General features: G+C 38.1%; 1 protein-coding gene across 3 annotated transcripts in view; it reads right to left on the bottom strand.

Annotated features, from left to right (window-relative positions):
• ADCY8 (adenylate cyclase 8) overlaps positions 1-18191 on the bottom strand; it is a 127936-nt gene that overhangs the window by 65574 nt on the left and 44171 nt on the right. For all 3 annotated transcript variants that reach the window (XM_026113702.2, XM_026113701.2, XM_064507876.1), the window contains exons 3-4: positions 12982-13112; positions 9941-10052 (exon numbers count right to left, since the gene is read on the bottom strand). In XM_026113702.2, coding sequence (XP_025969487.2) covers positions 9941-10052; positions 12982-13112 — 243 coding nt within the window. The remainder of the gene's footprint in view (positions 1-9940; positions 10053-12981; positions 13113-18191) is intronic.

Here is an 18191-nt window from a genome sequence, read left to right on the forward strand (position 1 = left end):
CTTTGTCTCCTTCTCTTTTACCCCTCTGCAGACGCACACAGATGAACATCGAGGGTGTTTCGTAGGGATCTATATATATAATCTACCTTTCAGAATGGAATGAAGTCTGTTATCGCTAAGCCCAAGACAGCTAACTTTCCTTATAAAAGCCACACTGACGTTACAACAGAAATCTTGCATGCTAACATCCACCAGATTTGAGCAACAAATACCAAAACATTTATTTTTAATAAATTTCCTTCTCAGTGAAAAAAGAGTCAATTTTACAGCACTTTTCATCTAAATTTTTGTCCATAGAGTGACACTACAAACATTAAAGAGAATCAACAAGTACTGAGGGTTCAATGGGCATAAATCAGTGCATGTTAAACCTTTAGTGGGCTACTTTAAACTTTTCTCCTTTAAACGTAAAGATTTTGCTTTCCCAGTACACAAACTGGAAAGGGATAAAGATATTTAAAATGACAGGTTCTGATGTTCTTTTGCTGTTCTAATAGCGTCATTCAATTGATTTCACATGTCTAATTGCCATTTGCTTTTATATCTACAGAGTAGTAAGAGCATTTTATAAAGTCATATCAGTTTGAAGTGGAATAAAGCGCATTCTTTAACTCCGTTTGGACCCACTGCAATGAGATTTCAGCTGATAACTCTCTAGAAAATTAGATGTAATTAGAAAAAAAGGGAGAAACAGTCCATTTCCAGGAAAGAAAGAGAGACAGATGTGTCTGAGATAGTCTTGCTGTTATGTATAGGTAATAATTTCAAGATGGGAACATTTTTTCGTGTTTTAATTACACCTTTATATGCAACATTTGCATGCAGTCTTACTCCTGTAGTACCTGCCTATCCCATGGTGTGGGAGTCCCTGTTAACTGAGCTTCTGATTCAGCACAGCTAAAGAACATAGTCTGCAGCAGAAAAATCTCTGCTGTTTGGATCTCAATGCACCACTTAAATGGGCTGAAATACTAATTCCATTACACTCCATTACGGAGAGCTCCATCACATGTCTGCCTGTCTCCTCATTTGTTAAAAATCTGGACAAGAAAGGCCATTTCAAAAAGACTGGTGATTTTGACAAATATAAGAAAAAAGGATGTTTATGCATAACACAACCACTAACATGGGTTTGTTGTATGCAAACGCGAATGCCTGTGGGTGCATTTATGTGTGTGACAGCTGAAATCCCTTCAGCTAAAAGTGGATATACACTCTTTCTTGTCATGATATGTTGTCTCTATGACTATTTGCCAAACAGGCACCTAGGTGAAAGCTCAGTAAGGAGTCAGCTATGGAGAAAGACATCCAAACAGACATGACTAAATTTAGGTGTCCATATGTCAGCTGGCAGTCCAGGCTGCCAGTGCAGTCAAAGGAGAGCCAGACAGTGCAGTCAGCAAAGCCTGGAGTGATTCAGCTCACAGCTAACATGGTCTGCTGGCCTTCAGTTCAGTCGTCTACAGGCTTATGGTGCACCTGAAACACCCCTGGACATCTGAGACACCTACATGGAACTAAAAGATGCAACACAAGACTTGCGTCCCTCAGGCGTGGTATAGGGGGTCTCTGTTTGCACAAGAAGCTGCAAGGAGCAATTAAACTACTTCTTGTCTTTCTTATTTTTCCTGCTAGTTGAATCATTCTGAGTGATGCATGTGAACTGTGTCACAGTGTGATTAAGTTGTCTTCATCCTTTTTATTCTTCCCTGATTATATCCAGCATTCCCATTTCCCTAATGAACCATGGATTCCCTAGCACTGGAAATGTTTCAGCTAGAAGCAGCTAGATAAATATCTGCCAGAAAGGACAGAAGGCTAATGGTATCTGCCTTTGCTGGGGGTGACTGGGTGATCTGAGATCCCTTGTGATTACTTTATGGTTTAATCACATGTACAGTTTAGACTAGATGCTTTGCCAGGCTGGTTGCATTGCTACTGTTAGTCACTAAGTTTGGATTTATGGCTAACATGTCCCTGGAGTAGCCATGCTGTAGTTTTAAATATAAGATTAAATTTTATAAGGGCCTACATACCTTTCAGTGTTATAAAATGGTAATAATTGCATTTAAGATTACTTTTCCTTCCACTGCAGAGCTCAAGCCCATTTCCTTACACCATCTAACTGCAACAGTATTAAAAAGTTGCTGGTTGTTATTAAATGAAAATGAATGAAAAGTATAAAACTGTGTAAAGAAATTGCAAAATGAGTAAATGCTGTAAAGAAGGAAAGACAAAATAGTCATACAGAAATTTTAATGCAAATGTATTACACTATAGCGTTAAATTCTAACGCTGTTCTGAGGCTGTTCTGATCTTCTCTTTGTTTATTGTATTCCTCTTCCCCTTCCCTCAAGCAACTCCAGAAGTTCTCCTTGGCATGTTTGGATGATATTTTACAGACACTCACATCAATATCAATCAGCTTCACACCCCTCCGCATATTCACTCATTAATATCATTTTCTTGAGTATCAATTAATTTCAAAGCATATCACAATTAGAAGGCTTTTTTCTCCTTACTTGCAGCCTCTTGTTTGATACAAATGAAAGATTAAAGGGCCTGATTCTGCCAAGATCAGTTGAAATCAGAAGAAATTTTGCTGGGAGTTGTTGAACAGGCACAATCACTCAGCTGTTAACAAGAATAATTGTATATTAATTCTGTGGTAACTGATAAGAAATTTCTTTTTCCCAATCCAAATCACCTTATTCCAGAGCAACAACAACAGCAACAAAAAATTGCAATTCTTTTATGAATAATCACATCATGCATGTGAATGATTTATGCTTAAGCTTATTAAATACACCCTTAGTGACTGGAAAGGAAGCAAAGCAAATTGGCATAATGCAGCGCTGGAGAAATGAGTTGCTCAGATATCAAGTTACTGAAAGATGCAGCAAGAAACTTCATTAATATTTCTTGTTTCCTCAGGCTGAATTTTTAAAGGGAGAGGGGAAACAAGGAGGGATTGGATTGCATCCTGTAAATTTCCCCAATTTTTCAAATCTGACTGTGGTGAAGTAATTACTTCCCCTACTTTTCAAGGGAATTCCATGTGCTAGAGAACAACACAACCCACACAAAAGTCCACATTCACAGTTTTTCAAGTTTCAAGCTGAAAATTTTGAACATTATGGATGAGAAATTATGAGGTTGAACTGCAGAACAAAAGGACCGTGTATATAAAACTCCTTTTAAAATGTGGCCAGCATAGGAGGAAGTGGTGCCTTGGCCTTTTTATACAATAGCTCAGTTCCTGAAACATTTGCCAAAGATATCGGAAACCTAGATAAAAGGCATTTCTCAGCATGAAGAGGGTCTAGGCCAAAGCTCTCAGCTTTAATCAGCAGGCTGTTTTGGATGGGCAGGAGAGAGGTCCGTCTGAATTTTTCCCATCATAGCTCTGACATTTTTTAATACAGAATTGAGACCTTGGCAGAGCCAGATGGAGAGAAAATCTCTAATCTAGTGATTCAGGCAGAGAGGGGCCTTAGATCTGAGTTGTGGTTGCAAGAACTGTTTCTATTATAAATACATATATACATTTATACATTTATACGTATACATATATATATATATATATATAAGGGGAAAAGTGTGGCAAAGACCATCTTTCCTCTTCTGCCTAAACCAAGGAACACTTAGATATTTTTGCAGAGGGCATGAGTCTAAAAATTTGTATAAGGAATGCCTTCTTTTTGAGAACAGCCAGTAGCTGAGTGGTTAGGATTTCTGCAGGCTGATGGGAACTATGAGCTTGGAGTCTCCCATGCTGAGGAATGAACTGAAGCATATTCCTGTGCAAGTCTCCCCATATGTAACATCACTTCCATCCTTTTCCATATTGTGGAAAGAAAGCAGTTGTGACCACAGTTTTTTATGAACAAGCTCCCTTGCCATCCACTACTGTTAAATTAATTATCAGATTGAGCCATGAGGCTTTTTAGGTGCAAAAATCCCTACTTTAAAGATTCTAGGTGTGAGTTAGGCAGTGTTTCTTTCCTACTGAAGTAGCAGCAATTCTTCATGGAAATGAGCACATTTTGTGCCTCTTAAGAGTTTCTAGGACTGCAGATGTGTAAAGGGTTACGTGGACATTTCTCAGAACCATACTCCTGATGTCTAAATTTCATCCAAATATCAATTTAGTCACCAAAGTGTTTTTCTAGGTTTGGACTAAAGTGACCCTTAGTCCCTAAATCACTGATGGTGTGTTTGAGATGTAGGTTCAGTGAGTTTAACCTGACTTTTTCAATAAAATGCCTGTAGACTGTTCATGGGTGATAAGCACTTCTAGACGTGCTTTATGTATTGGAGTTTTATTTAACTGCATAGGTTTTCTGGTGGTTTACTGTGCTCTTTAGCCTCTGAAATGCTATAACTTTAGTAAGAACATTGTTTACCACTGTTATTTATGCATTGACATTACTTAATTAAGTATGGACACTGGGAAAGAGGGAAAACATCCCAGAATAAAGAACTTTGAAAAGAACATTAACCTCCGCTTCTGTTGCTATAAATTTATAATATGTCCTTATAGTTAATTAAATATCACATATGGACACTCATAACCCTGTTAACTCTACTTCTTAATACAGAACCCAGAATATATACATGAATATATATATGTGTATATATACATGGAGAAATTCATGCCTTTATTTACGGCAGGCATGTTTAAACAACTGGTTTTGTTTAGGGACTCTCAAGAGTTGTGTGTGTTAAACACTTAAAGATCATTGCACAAAAGAACGAAGTACTGTCAAGTCCAAGGTAAAATGTAGCAGGGGATTAGCCAAGCACTGCAGCAAGAGTGCTTTTATTGAGGAGACTAAGGAGCCTTTAGTGCCCTCCACTTTTCCCTCTTTACCATGAGCTGGTGCAGACAATGCACTGGGGCTGAGTGATGTGTCCTTGGCCATGGAGTCTGCTGGCTAGTCTGGTGCTGCTTCACTAGTCCCAAGCAAGACCTTTAATACACTCTTGGAGGAGTTTTTTTTTGTGTGGTTTGACTGCAATTGCCCAAGACGGACTTTAACCATGGTTAAATAAGACCACCTCCCTTGGGGAAAAAAAGAAATCTGTTCTTTAGTAAGCAAAATTGAAGAAAAGCAACCTGTGATTCCCATTACATAAATAGCCCTCCCACTAACACCACACTACTGACACAAAGAGAAAAAAGGCTCGTATTAAACTGTGAGCCTTACACCCAGCATCTGCAATCCCTCTGCAGGAATTCCTTCTAAGTAAGAAGCAACAGTATTCTGGATTATGGTGTAAAAGCTGATGAAACTGTAAAGAGATGAGGTGTCTCCCAGACCACCCAGTTTATTTTTATATGAAACATATGAATGATAATCTTTCATGGGAATATTTCTGTTTCAACATCAATGTTTCATTTTAAACATAAGTCCAAACTCAAATCTAAGGATATTTGTGTGTTTGTTGAACAGCGTTTGTGTGTGTGCGTTTCCAAATTTAAATCTTGTGGCTTGATTCTATTTTTAGATCTCAGTACTTTGGACTAGTACTTAACTGCTACTGGTGCAAAGATTACAGAGTTAACTCTTCTACTTAGGGTTTTATCTTTTCTTCTTTTTCATACCTGGAACTGAATCTACATATAGCCTGAATACATTTAAAAATATGGCAAATAATTTAAGCAAAAGTATTGGTTGGCATCTAGCTTTGCAGAGAAGACTAAGGAAAAACAAATGTCAAAAATAGCTATTATTTGATCAAAGCAAGATCTTCTCTAGCCTTAAGTATCTTACCAAATGTCATCTTATTTCCCTCCTCTCCTTAAAATTTCTGCCTAAGGAAAATATTGATATTAATTAAGTTTATGTTCAGGCATTTCAGTAGATGGATATATGGAGAAATCTTTTCTTCAGCTCTGTTTTATGCCAATTTGTTTGTCCTCCTTTCCAGTTGCCACTTGTATCTTTAATAACCATAAATCTTTCACAAATATGTTAGTGTGATTAGGAAGGGGGAAATAGCTGTATATAACATAATGTTACATTTCTTTCTTTTAAGAAATATTGGACTGAGTTCTAATTTTTATTCAGAACATTCTGTGCTAATGGTCCAGATATCATGGAATTTGTTGTTACTAATTATATGCATTACTTATGCCATAATGCTCATTGTAACCATGGCTGAAGGTCTCAAAAAATCAGAGCTCTCATTGCTTCTGCATTGCACAAGGAAAAGGAAGGTTGAATAACAGAAAGCAGAAACTAAGCCAAATTGCATTTCTAAGAAAGCTATGAAATAGCATCTTCTTTAATATTATATGATTTATATAAGATGATGGAGCAGATCAAACAATCCCTTATATAGGATTATAGAATACTACTTTTATTTAGAAGTAAATAAGGATTTATAAGGATTTTCCTTAAAATCTAAAGAAACTGCCTCAAGCTTTCTGCAATTGATCTCTTTGCTTTGGTAATAATTCTTTGCAAAACCCAAGAGTTTGGGTAACACTGTGTATTTTGGAGAGTTACGATGACTTTATGTCAAATGGATTAAGAACAAGCTAAGTGATAGATCTCGAATCTAGATGTGAATGTGTAATCCTCGTTTAGGGGAATATTCTTCTAGGGAGGTTTCGCGAGATCACTTTCTAGTAGTTCTGTCAAGGACTTACAGCCAGGTATGAAAACATTGCTGACAAAATTTGCAGAAGAAACAAGATTGGTAGAATGATCAATGACCCTGTAGGCAGGATGGTCATAACATGACAGAAAGACTCTGAAAAACAAACATATAAGTTTCAGTACAGTAGTGTGGTCAGTGTATGTTCAGAAACATATGTTCTCTGGAAAGAGTGAGTAGGAGGAGTGGTGACAATTTGTCCCCACCACACTAGTGGAGGTTAGTCCAGGAACACCACTTTCAGTGCTGGTACCTCTGCCTTAAAAGATGCTGAAAAATTGGAGAATGTCCAGGAAAGTAGCCACAAAAATTATTTGAAGGAATATATATTACTATTTCTAGAATATATCTAGAAAAAAAGCCTCACAGTGAGCTTGAGCTGTCTGTTTTATCAGAAGGAAATCTGAAATGTGACTTGATCAAAGCACACAGGTGCATCCAGGGAAAAAAACAATGGCTACAAGAGAGCTCATTTGACTAGCAAACATAAGGCACAGCAAGAATCAGTGGATGTAATTCAAAGCTATTAGAAACAAATGAGAAGCAATGCATGCTGTATAAACAGTGCAAGTGATTAGGGACTCCCAAGACACATGATGATTTTTCCATCACTTGGGACCTTCAGATGAAGACTGCACATGCTTCTGAAAGATACACTTTTGCCAGATCTGAGATCTGGAGCTTCATACAACTTGAACAGGTTGAAGTTAGCTCCATGGAAATCACAAGTTTAAGAAAAAATTGTGGCCATGAACTAATCAATTTACACTTCCAGAATTTTTCCGAGGGCATAAGGTAATATGTAAGCACTTATGTTTTAGGCATCTGGCCCCTCTGTCAGAATCCAGAACCCTGAGTGAGGGGTCCTGGTTTCCCACAAAATGCAGAGGGAGAGCTTAGGCTGCTGGGGGTGGGCCACAAAACCCCACAAGCCATGCAGAGATGTGTCAGAATTTCTGTTCCTCTCCAGGGTTTTGGGCTTCTGTATCTTCTGGACATCAGGCAGGTACTGTGGCTTCCACGTCTCGGAAGCCTCTGCTGAGGCTAGGTAGTCACAACCAGAGAACACAACCACAATGCCTTTCTTTTTAATAAATCCTTATTAATAATGGTTAGATAGCTCATCCTTGTAGTCAAGTCTCTTCTGTTTCTGCAGTGATTCTACCCTGTCTTCCATCTCTCAGAGGGCTGATCTAGACTACAGGCTAGCCAATGATGTGTGGGAAAGAAAACAAAGTTTGTAGGCCAGTAGAGAAGGTACTTGAAGGAGCCTAAGTCGTGAATTCAGTGACTGGGACATTCACCTGGGAGGTGCCAGGCCTGGTTCTGAAGCTCTGCAGACTGAGGAGTTCTGTTATCCCAAACCCTACCAATTTCTGGGTAAGAACTCTAACTTCTTGATTATTCTATACAAACTGGGATATCTACTACTGTTTCTTTAAAATAAAGAGGACTGAATAAATTCTGGCATGCCCACTCCCATGTGGGCATGGTCACTGTTCTCCAAGAAGACTTATTAGTTTAGGACTAAAGCAGAAAGATTTCTGGTGGGATTAAGTAGGAGGTGCCACACAGCCACACAGAATGTGGAAACTGTGGTCTTTTCCAGAAGCAGAATTTTCAGTTCATATAGAATATTAAAACCAAGCAGAGAAATGCCTTCAGGGTTAGGTAGCAACTGAAGGAAGACTCTTTGGATTAAAATTTTGTGTGTAAATGCCCTCCTTCTCCTTAAGTCCTTTATTGGATCTAGCTCTTCTATGCTATAGATTAAATATAGTTTATGGCATGATTTGTAAATACATTTACTGATCATAAAAAAAGAACCTATTCTACCAAGAATGCTAGGCAAAATTGAAATCTAAACAAAGGAAGTAAATCACACTGTATGCATGTGCTTCCTAAAATACCTCCATAAGATACATACTTCTGAATTTGGTTTAAAATATGTTTCTTCAGTCAGTAGCTATTTTTGCCAAGACACACAGAGGCAGGCATGATTCTTTTAAGCTTTTCAGAAGTCATGACTATTGTAACTTCTTTCACCTTGTTTGCTTTCTAATGTAGATCAGGTGCAGAGTGGATTTTGTTTGTTTGCAAAACAAATATTGCAGATTGACCTTATTGCACTGACCAATATGCCAGTGCCCAGGTAATGGGCTACAGCATTACGCTGTAAATGACACATTGCTGTTTCAGATAAAAATGGCTCACTCGAAACAGCTTTCAATAATTACTGAAGTCTTGTCTTTCTTGACTTTAATTTGTAAGCAAAGTGACAACATCGAAGGTCTTGCTGATGTCTGTGTAATGTGTGCACATATATCCTGCATCCCTGAACTAAAAATATAGAGAGCTCAGTGAGGGGCATAGTTGTGCTCGTGAGAGTAAGGTTTGTACGTGAGAGACTCTCTTCATAGTTAGTAGAGAGCTAGTTAAATGGTCAATGACATTCTGAATGTAATTCCTCTTTCCCCATAGTTCCCACAGGTTCCTACATGTGGTTGGATAAATTATAACCTAAACTCCATTAAACATATTGACTAGAACTTCACTGGCTACAGCAACAGGCTAGGTAGCTAGCTCTGATGTAGGTTAAAGATAGATGAGATTAATGCAATCCTGGACCAAAGAAACGTAAAAAGGAAGAAAAGAAAATGCAAATCTAGCAAAGTTTTGCATAGATCTTATTCTGCTTGTATTTCTGTACTTTGTTTTTTTATTAATTAGTATTAAGTTGTATTAATTAAGTAGCAACTAATCTGCCTAATGTACTAAATTCTACCATTGTGTTCAGTTGATTTTACTGTAGAGTTAGAAAGACTCCAACCTAAAGGTTTGTAAAACCTGCTGCTAGCCATTGCAGTGACTGTGATGGCTGATTGTATGTCATTTATATGAACAGGTCTTCTAACCTTCCACAGTTCTTAGAAGAAAAGTCAAAAGAAAGCTATGTTCTTAAAAAAAAAAAAAAATCGTTTTCCAGCAAGGGTCAGAACCATAAGCTTCCTTAGCAATGGTACTATCTTTCATGACATTCTTGGCCTAGAATTAGAAAAGCATGAAGTTCTGGTGACTACCTGATCTTTTGCTTGCTATAAGGACCCATCACTTTTGATAAAACTTGTCACTATCTTCCAACCCCAACAGCTGTATAAAATCCCCAGGGCAAAAGTCTGAATGAATACTGTTAAAGTGATCATACGTTCTTCCCCAGAGCTCCTGAATGCAGTTGACTTCACGTCCCTTTGCAGACAAACTGTGTTTAACTCACATGTGCTAGCCGATCAAATCTGGCGAAGAGTTCATTCAGCATTCGGACCAATTCCTGGGCTGACAAAGTTGTAGAGAGGTTGGTGAATCCTTTAACATCTGCAAAAAGAATGCTAAACAAAAGAGAAAAGATTTTAATATTGAAGTCCATTTCTTTTTGGTAACTCACAGTGTGATAAAATACAATTCAATGAATTGTTATTACTATGTTCTCTATACTTAGGGTGTGCCTGGCTGAGGTGTGTTTTCAGAAGGAGCAATTTACTAATGAATGACCATTTTAAGGTCATGCCGCATTTGCTGTAGACCTTTAGAGATTCTGAAATACCAAATATAAAAATTGAAGGGACAAAATAAATACTACCAAGCACGAAAAAGTAAAAAAAATGAGTTTTATGCAGTTCTGGATCTTTTAGTAGAGAATTTGATTAAGGCAGATACAGCGAAGACTTAATAAGTGCTATTGTACCCATTTTATCAGTGAGAAGACTGAGACATGGTGGAATCCTAACAGAGAGGGCCAACAGACAGACAAAATCCTTGGCACCCAGTTCTCTGCTAGGAGCTGACAGTGTTTCTCAGGGGGTGGATTTATGAGTAGCAGGTTTTTTACAGTGAGTTTGGCTTCACAATTTCATTTTTATAGTGTTATCTTTAGGCCTGACTCAGCTATGTACCACTCAAGACCCAGATCCCAGGACACAAGGTAGGTTCACAACAATCTTGCAAAATCCCAGGCTTTGGCCAGCTTCCTTGCATCTGATTTTAGGGATTTGATTAATGTGCTTAAATTAGGAATAAGTTCCCTCCTTATGGAGGGGAGAGATCTGCCCTCAATAATTTTGCTTTAGAATTTCACATAAATTTCACAAAGGTAAATTATGAGTCATTATTTGGATGGTTCCTCATTCTCTCCATTGACTTTATAGGGAACCTAGTGTGACGATACTTTGAATTTAGATGCAACAGATAAAGCGTGTAAAGTTACAATAGGATCTTAGTCAAGAAGCTGTTTCCTAACAGGGTCTATCCAGTATTTCTGCAGCCTGTGAATCTTCTACCTGTGCAGCTTTGGCTGTTCACTATACTTACAACAAACACATGTGAATGTAGAAAAAAATACACACATGCACTAGTAGCTTGTGGCATAGAAGATAAGATTGCTATTGCCCAGAACAAAGCATATACTCTCAATACTTAGAAACTGAAAAAAAGAACAAGGAAATTATATCTTGCTTTGAAAAAATATCTTTAGAAAGACATGGTTCACTGGCACAGCCTGGAAATAGCCCAAATAAACCTCATTAGCACTTTAAAGTCAGCTAATGATTGGTGTTATAATCTGAATTTAGACTAGCTGAAGATCTTTCATTTGTTTCTTGAATGACTAGATCACAATTTGAGATTGCCCAAGAATCAGTAGTGTAATCAGTAATAAATATAGTAATGATGAGGTGGACAGTAAAGTATGGTTAATGACAATTCCATCCTTTCTCAGGTGCACAGGCTGGTAAAGGTTTGGATGAGGCTAACAGCCAGGTCAGGATTTTTTGTCAGTGGGAAAAAGCAAAAAGGTTAAGTACCAAACAAAGCAAAGAAGAATGAACATTAACAATAGCTTAGATTTTGATAAAAATGAGATCTAGAAAGAATTAACTTCTACAGTTTTCTTTATCAAAAAAAAAAAAAAAAACCCAAAAAGGCTATTTGGATACTAATTTTAGAGATTCATATCCTATTGATTTATGTAGTAGTCTGTGCTCAATATTCAGGAATAAAACACAGTGAAACACAGTTCTGGGTAAAGTCTAGTCCCTGGCAGTATGCACAGGAACAGACCAATATCTGTACTTTAAAGCACACACTGTGTTCACTCTGCATATCTTTCAAGGAGAAATTATGCTTAGACTTTTCATCCCCAGCTATAACTCTTTTCTTTTGAGGTTCAAAGGGAAGGGCCATCTTCTCCTCATTTTGATTCTTCTACAGCAACACTAACTCTAACTGAGAATGAAAAAGGGTAGTGAAAGAAATTTTAATTTAGTGCAATGCAAACTTTTTGTAAAGCTCCCTGATACTTTCCACCAGATTTAATAAAAGAGTATGTCTGAGCTACTGTAAGGCCACAGAAGAAGCAGAAAATCAATTTACTCTTTTGTAGAAGTTCAACATTATGTTTATTGAACTGGCACAGGCAAAGTTATATTTGGGCTTTGTTAAAAGGCAAAGTAGATGCTTTCCTAGCAAATCATGCCCTTTCATATTATTCAAGGATGCTTATATTTACTTGCTTCAGTGATGGCAGCTTAATCCTTTGCTTCTGTGGTTTGCAACAGACTTGCAGCAAAAGTTGTAAGCTTAGCTAAATATTCTGATTGTGAGGAACCACAACAGAGTCACTCCGATTCTGTAACATCATGGAGTGAAAGCTGATAATTTCTGTGTAAATGTATAGAAAGGACTTGCTACCTGAATAGCAGCTCATAGAATAACTATTACCTTCCTGCTAGCTAATTTTGTGACAGACAAAATTTAGAGGGGAAAAAAAAGGAAGATGGAGTTAAGTAAAATGATAACCTAGAAGAATGGTAAAATGAAAACAGTTACTCATCAGACTAGATATGCTACATGTTAACATATTTGGAAGGGTCTTGCAATCTTCAACTCATTTCTCAGTTCATAGTGTCCATCAGGTCTCCCACCTTCACTAAACAAGGGGAAATAAGGTCATCGTACAATATGTGTTCACCTGCAAGTAGGGCTCCCTGTTTTGTGCAACCCTGACAATTTAATCAAAGGGAAAAATACCCCAAACAGCCCAACCCTCAATGCTCAGTTCAAATGATTCTTGTCATGGCAAATGCATCAGTTATCTGATGAGTAAAAGAAGACATGAAAATGCTTCTCTGCTCAGGAATTAAACCAAGTTACAGGGTAATTCACTAATTTTTGAATGAATAAAGGAACAGCAGGGAAACTCAAACAACACACACTTAGCACCAGCTGAGACCTTAAGCCTTAAAGAGAAGCTCCTCCACCCACCTGACATTCTCATAGCGATGAATGTAGATCTTATGAAACTGGTGTTGCAAATGTTCATCTTCTACGTTGGTCATATCGTTTATCATTTCCAGAACTACAAACCGCGGTAAGACAGAGAGCACCAGCCGCTCCTGAAATAAAGATAAAACCCAAGTGTCAGGCCCATTCATGTCAGTCTGAACTAGTACTTCACAGAAAAGTACTTCACGTTGAGCTCTGCCGTTACAAGAGTCCTGGGTAATGGGCCATTTAAGATGTGATTCACCTCTCTAAAAATTCTAGTTCAGGCTATCAGACCTGACTGAACCCAGAACACAGACCCTTCTCCCTCCCCTCTCCCAACAAATTCTTTCCTCTGTTTTAGACTTACCTGTTGATTACTTAAAGACACATACTAGTTATGATGTCCATTACAAGTCTTTCATGAAACACTACCTAAGGACATATCATATCTATATTAACGGATATAGGGCAGGGGAATTTGAAATTCTTCAGCAGAAAGATCAGATCTTCATTGTTGCTTATTTATTAAAACTTACAGATTGAGCATTTAATATTCATAAACTTTATAATTATTAATTAAGCTGGATATCAAGTAGTAGCAAGAAATATCTAGAGGAGCCTCAATCCTTTTCACCTGATGAAAAGGACAACATGTAGACAAAATTTAGTCCTATTGCTCTAGGTTAAAGACAGGGATAATATAGCCTAATCAACAACCAAGACCTGCTTTATGGAGCAAGTTTTGTCATGGATCAGTTTAGATGTAGAGTTACACTAGTAACCCCTGTAGGGTTTAGAAGTAGGGTTACGCAAGTTAATAAGAACTAAGCAACCACCTTCAACTACGTAGCATTCAGTGTATGTCAAACTGAAGTACATTTAGTGGCTGGAGTATCCAATGTTAACAGCAGACTTTGATTATCTTCAGAGCCTATCCACTTTGCCAGTGATCTTCATTTCGGTCAATGGGAAATGGAAGAAAGTATTTGCAAGTTATGAACTGATATGGAGCATTTATACCCTTGCTAATCAACACATACCAGACTCACATTTGCAAAGTGAAGAAGACAAGTATGAATTGCTGACCGATGTTATAAACTCCATGAAAAATACTGAGTTTGCCTGAGACCCTAAGGAAGAGCAAAAGCACATGGGAGGACTAGCACAAACTTTGGCTCTATCTGGAGAGTACAGCTCATCTACAATCCCATTTTCAGCCCGTATCACATTAACACAACTCTGTCCTATGCCAAGAGTTGTGAGTCACTGTTGAAGACTATATATCACAAACATATCATATATCACAAACAAAAAAATAAAGTTTTCAAAAAAACCTTGGATAGTTTAGAAATCTAGATCTTATTTTGAAATCAATATCAGCACTTCAGACACATATATTTTTAGTGTGGCTTATACTCAGTTGTGTCAGAATGACTTCTGAAAACAGGACTTTGCTTTCCAAGTGCACTTCTGAGTTTTAAAGTGACTTGGGAATCTCTAAGTCTTTTCAACAGTCTGTAGAATTGAAGTGCTTACATTGTTTAACAAATGGGAGCAGGTTTCAAAGTTCCTTGAAAACTGTATGTGTAATCTCAGAAATAAGCATTTATGTGTATTGGTAAAACAGGTTGCCAGGATAATTCATCTGGCTTGAGGCCTGCTTCAACCACCTCTTTTTTATAGACCCCCCAAGGACAGACTGTGGGCTGAGCTGTTCTGCTGGTCCATTGCTGACTGCTCTTTTCCCAAAGGCTTAGTATGACCTGCCTGTCCCATGAGGGATCACATTTGTGCACATCATGTAGTAAGGGCTGTAAAACAGCAGCTGCCAAAGCAGTCATGTAATATATAGCTTTCCCCTACCCCTGAAAGCATGTGGGAGTGGGAGCATGATTTCTTCTGCAGATGACAGCCTGTTCCTGGCCATCTTATTACTTTTAGGCCCTAAGCAAGTTGATGGGCTTTCACCCATTTGTTGCACATACATTTATGACAGAGAGCATGCTGAAAAAGATGGAACTAATTTATTGGGATCTTGGCATATTGTGATGCTCACATAGAAATATCAAATCTCCTGAACAAGGCAGTTGGCTGCTGCCCGATGATGAGGGAGTTTCCACTGCAAGGGTCCTTGTAGCAGTGTCTTAAGCTGGATGGGGAAAGACTTCTCACACCACTGATATGCTAGGTTGTTATAATCCAGCTGGCCATGGTCCTATGTGACCATCCCAGCACATGTGTAATTCATCACTATTGATACATTTTAATTAACTACAAAACACATCTTAAATATCTTAACTACTTAAAAAAGACAGTTCCACATGACTATTTCTGCAGGAACAGTTTCTGTTAAATATTTGCAAATGGTTTATCTATGCACAATTTGTTCACTTCTGCAGGAATGACCTAGAGGAGGTCCTGGATGAAACACTCCACCCAGGATGTTAACCACAACACTTCAATGTATAAATTGGACTAGACACAGCAGGAGCTGCCTTCAGGACTTTCTAGAACTGTCTGAAATTGCCACCTGGAGAGCTTCTGCAACAACCAGTCAATGTTTAATTGTGGAGGTTCAGTCATTCACCTAGTTTAAGGTTGTCTCAGACCCGTCCATTATCTCCTCTATGTAGGTGACTAGCCAGGGAATTGCCGGACACCCAGTGAATTAGTGAGGTCTACTGAGGTCTACTGAGTGTGCCCATAGGCACAGGTCTGATAGCTGGGTACACCAGTTATAACTAAAGCGCAAGCTTGATTTTCATACATACAACTCAAGTACCATAGCTCTAGCCACACGTGTGGATGGGTTATACAGCTTTTCTAAGCAGCATTGAATCTACTGCTCATATGCAATAGGTTCCATCAAGTAATGGCAGCTTAGGACCATCCTCTGCTACTAGAGGAAGGTGTGTGATTGCCCTGTGCTGGCATTCACAGTTTGTGTACCCATGACCAAGGGCTTACTTGTCTCCTGACTGATTTACGTAAGGAAGAATGCAAATGAGACCAAATGAATTTAAATAATGCCATTCAAACTAGCCTTCTTTACTAGGAACACTGCAGAACATATTCAGCATTGCTGCTGTGCTTTTTCTGTGTCTCAGAAACACTTAGGAAGTGCAAGCATTTGCTACAAATGGAAGTGATATATATAGAGAGATGTGTGTGTGTGTATGACTATATTTATGTTCACTAGTGGTACACCTATATACATTTGTTATTAGTGTATTAGTGTATATGTATATATATCGTAAAGTAAAAATGTTGCATTCTAGCCTCTGGTGTCATATAAATACTAACCATAGTTATGTAGGGCCAGGTGAACCCTTGAAAGATTGTTAAATTCTTTCTTGAAAGTCATGAAGACTAGATTATTCCTAGACAGATTTCACATAGTCCCTACTTCAGTGTCTTATCAGTTTGACAGCTCTGACAGATTTTCCAAGTATCCCGCCCATATCTGTTTCTCTGCAAATTAAACCGATTTCTTTTTGTCCTTTGCAAAGTGGACATGGTAACCATTGATCACCTTCCTCCTTGTAACAATCTTTCTGCACTGAAATACTGTTATTGTGACTGTGACCCCTGCCCTCAGTCTTTCTTTCGTGGATTAACTAGATTTGTCCAGTTTTGGAATATATCACTCCTTATTGCTTTGAAAAATACCTAGGAGTTTCTCAATGAACTGGCTCCAAGTTATTAAGCATCATTTGCTTTAGAGAATCACACAGAGTGAAGTCCTATGGGGTTTGACTAAAGAAGAGACTAGCAGTTCTGTAAGCTACCTGTCACCAAATTTCAGATGACGTTGGGGAATAGAATAGGTCTAGGGAAAGCCAGAAGTCAGTCCAGAAAGCAGACATATATGGAGACAGTAATGAGGTGGAAGACACTGATGAAGTAAGTCTTCCCAGGAAATACCCACTGAGGAAATACAGTGCATGTTTATATCCTCCTGACTTTTCAAGGCAGTTCAGTGCTACTACTGTGGAGACAGCACCTATACAGTACCAAGCCATGGGGCGAGGGGATTCAAGAGCAACTATTCCCTCTCATAGTAAGGGAATGGCAGCTATTTCCATAAATCCTTTCTCCATCCCACCCCATCTCGCCTATTACACAATAAGAAAGACCCTTTACAGATCTGGGAATTGAGACTTGTGTTGATACCACACATGATGTGGGAACAAAAAGATTTCAGGAAACACGTTTCAGAAAAGAAAACCTCCAAAGAGCTAAATTCAAAAGCCGTTTATTGAAAATTTTAATGTGGAATAACTAAATGATTCAAAATAATGTCATAAATATTTCATGAGAAATAATTTTATAGGTTTAATAGAGACAAAAGAGTCCTGGCAATATTCTTATAATTTTTAAAGTGTTAAGAAATTCTAATAGATTGTTCCAGCCATTCAGGTGAAAACTTAGTCTTCCCACAACCCTTTGGCTATGCCATTTCCTTTGATTCCTATTGCCTTAATTTGGGCTGAAGACTCTAACTTTTACAGCATTCAACAGAAGTCCATAAAAGTCTATTTACTAATATTACAACATTCCCTCTAACATTCTCTAGGGACATATTTTATTTATATATATACATATATATACACACACACATACATAAATATATATATAGCAGGTTTTTGTTCTGTTTGTACCTCACCTCTCAGAACTCAGAAGAGTTTTAGGCTCCTAAAGGTCTACACTGGCTGCATTCAGGAGAAATTTGAGGATAAAAGGCAATTTTGGGTGAGATTAGAAGAATAAGGTGCATTCTTCTACCAGCTCTGCAGACAGGATCGTCCCTCGTGAGTACCACAGGCAAGTACAAGTGAAAATGCACTTTGCAGGCAAGTACGATGCTTCTTGGCATTGAAATCCTAAGTCTTAAAAGGATATGTTTTTTGATCCTGAGCTTTCAGGTTCTTCTAGCCCCATAATTCTGTCTTGACTTTTAGCTCTGCACTGCTTAGCTTTATTTCTGTCTGTAGTTGCTTGTCCACTTGGTCGTTTTTACACGTTTCTGAAACAGTATTTAAGGATGAAACCTGGGCCACTCTTGCAAGTACCAGTCCAGCACCCAAGAGTCGTGGGGTCAATTCCTTCCTGAACTACCAAGTTCTTGTGGAAGTTTAAACATATTATACACACTTTATGCTTTCTCTCAAAGAAACTAGTATTACAAAAGCTTGTTGTTAGGAAAC

Source organism: Dromaius novaehollandiae, chromosome 2 (genome assembly GCF_036370855.1).
Source record: "Dromaius novaehollandiae isolate bDroNov1 chromosome 2, bDroNov1.hap1, whole genome shotgun sequence".
Classification (NCBI taxonomy): Eukaryota; Metazoa; Chordata; class Aves; order Casuariiformes; family Dromaiidae; genus Dromaius; species Dromaius novaehollandiae.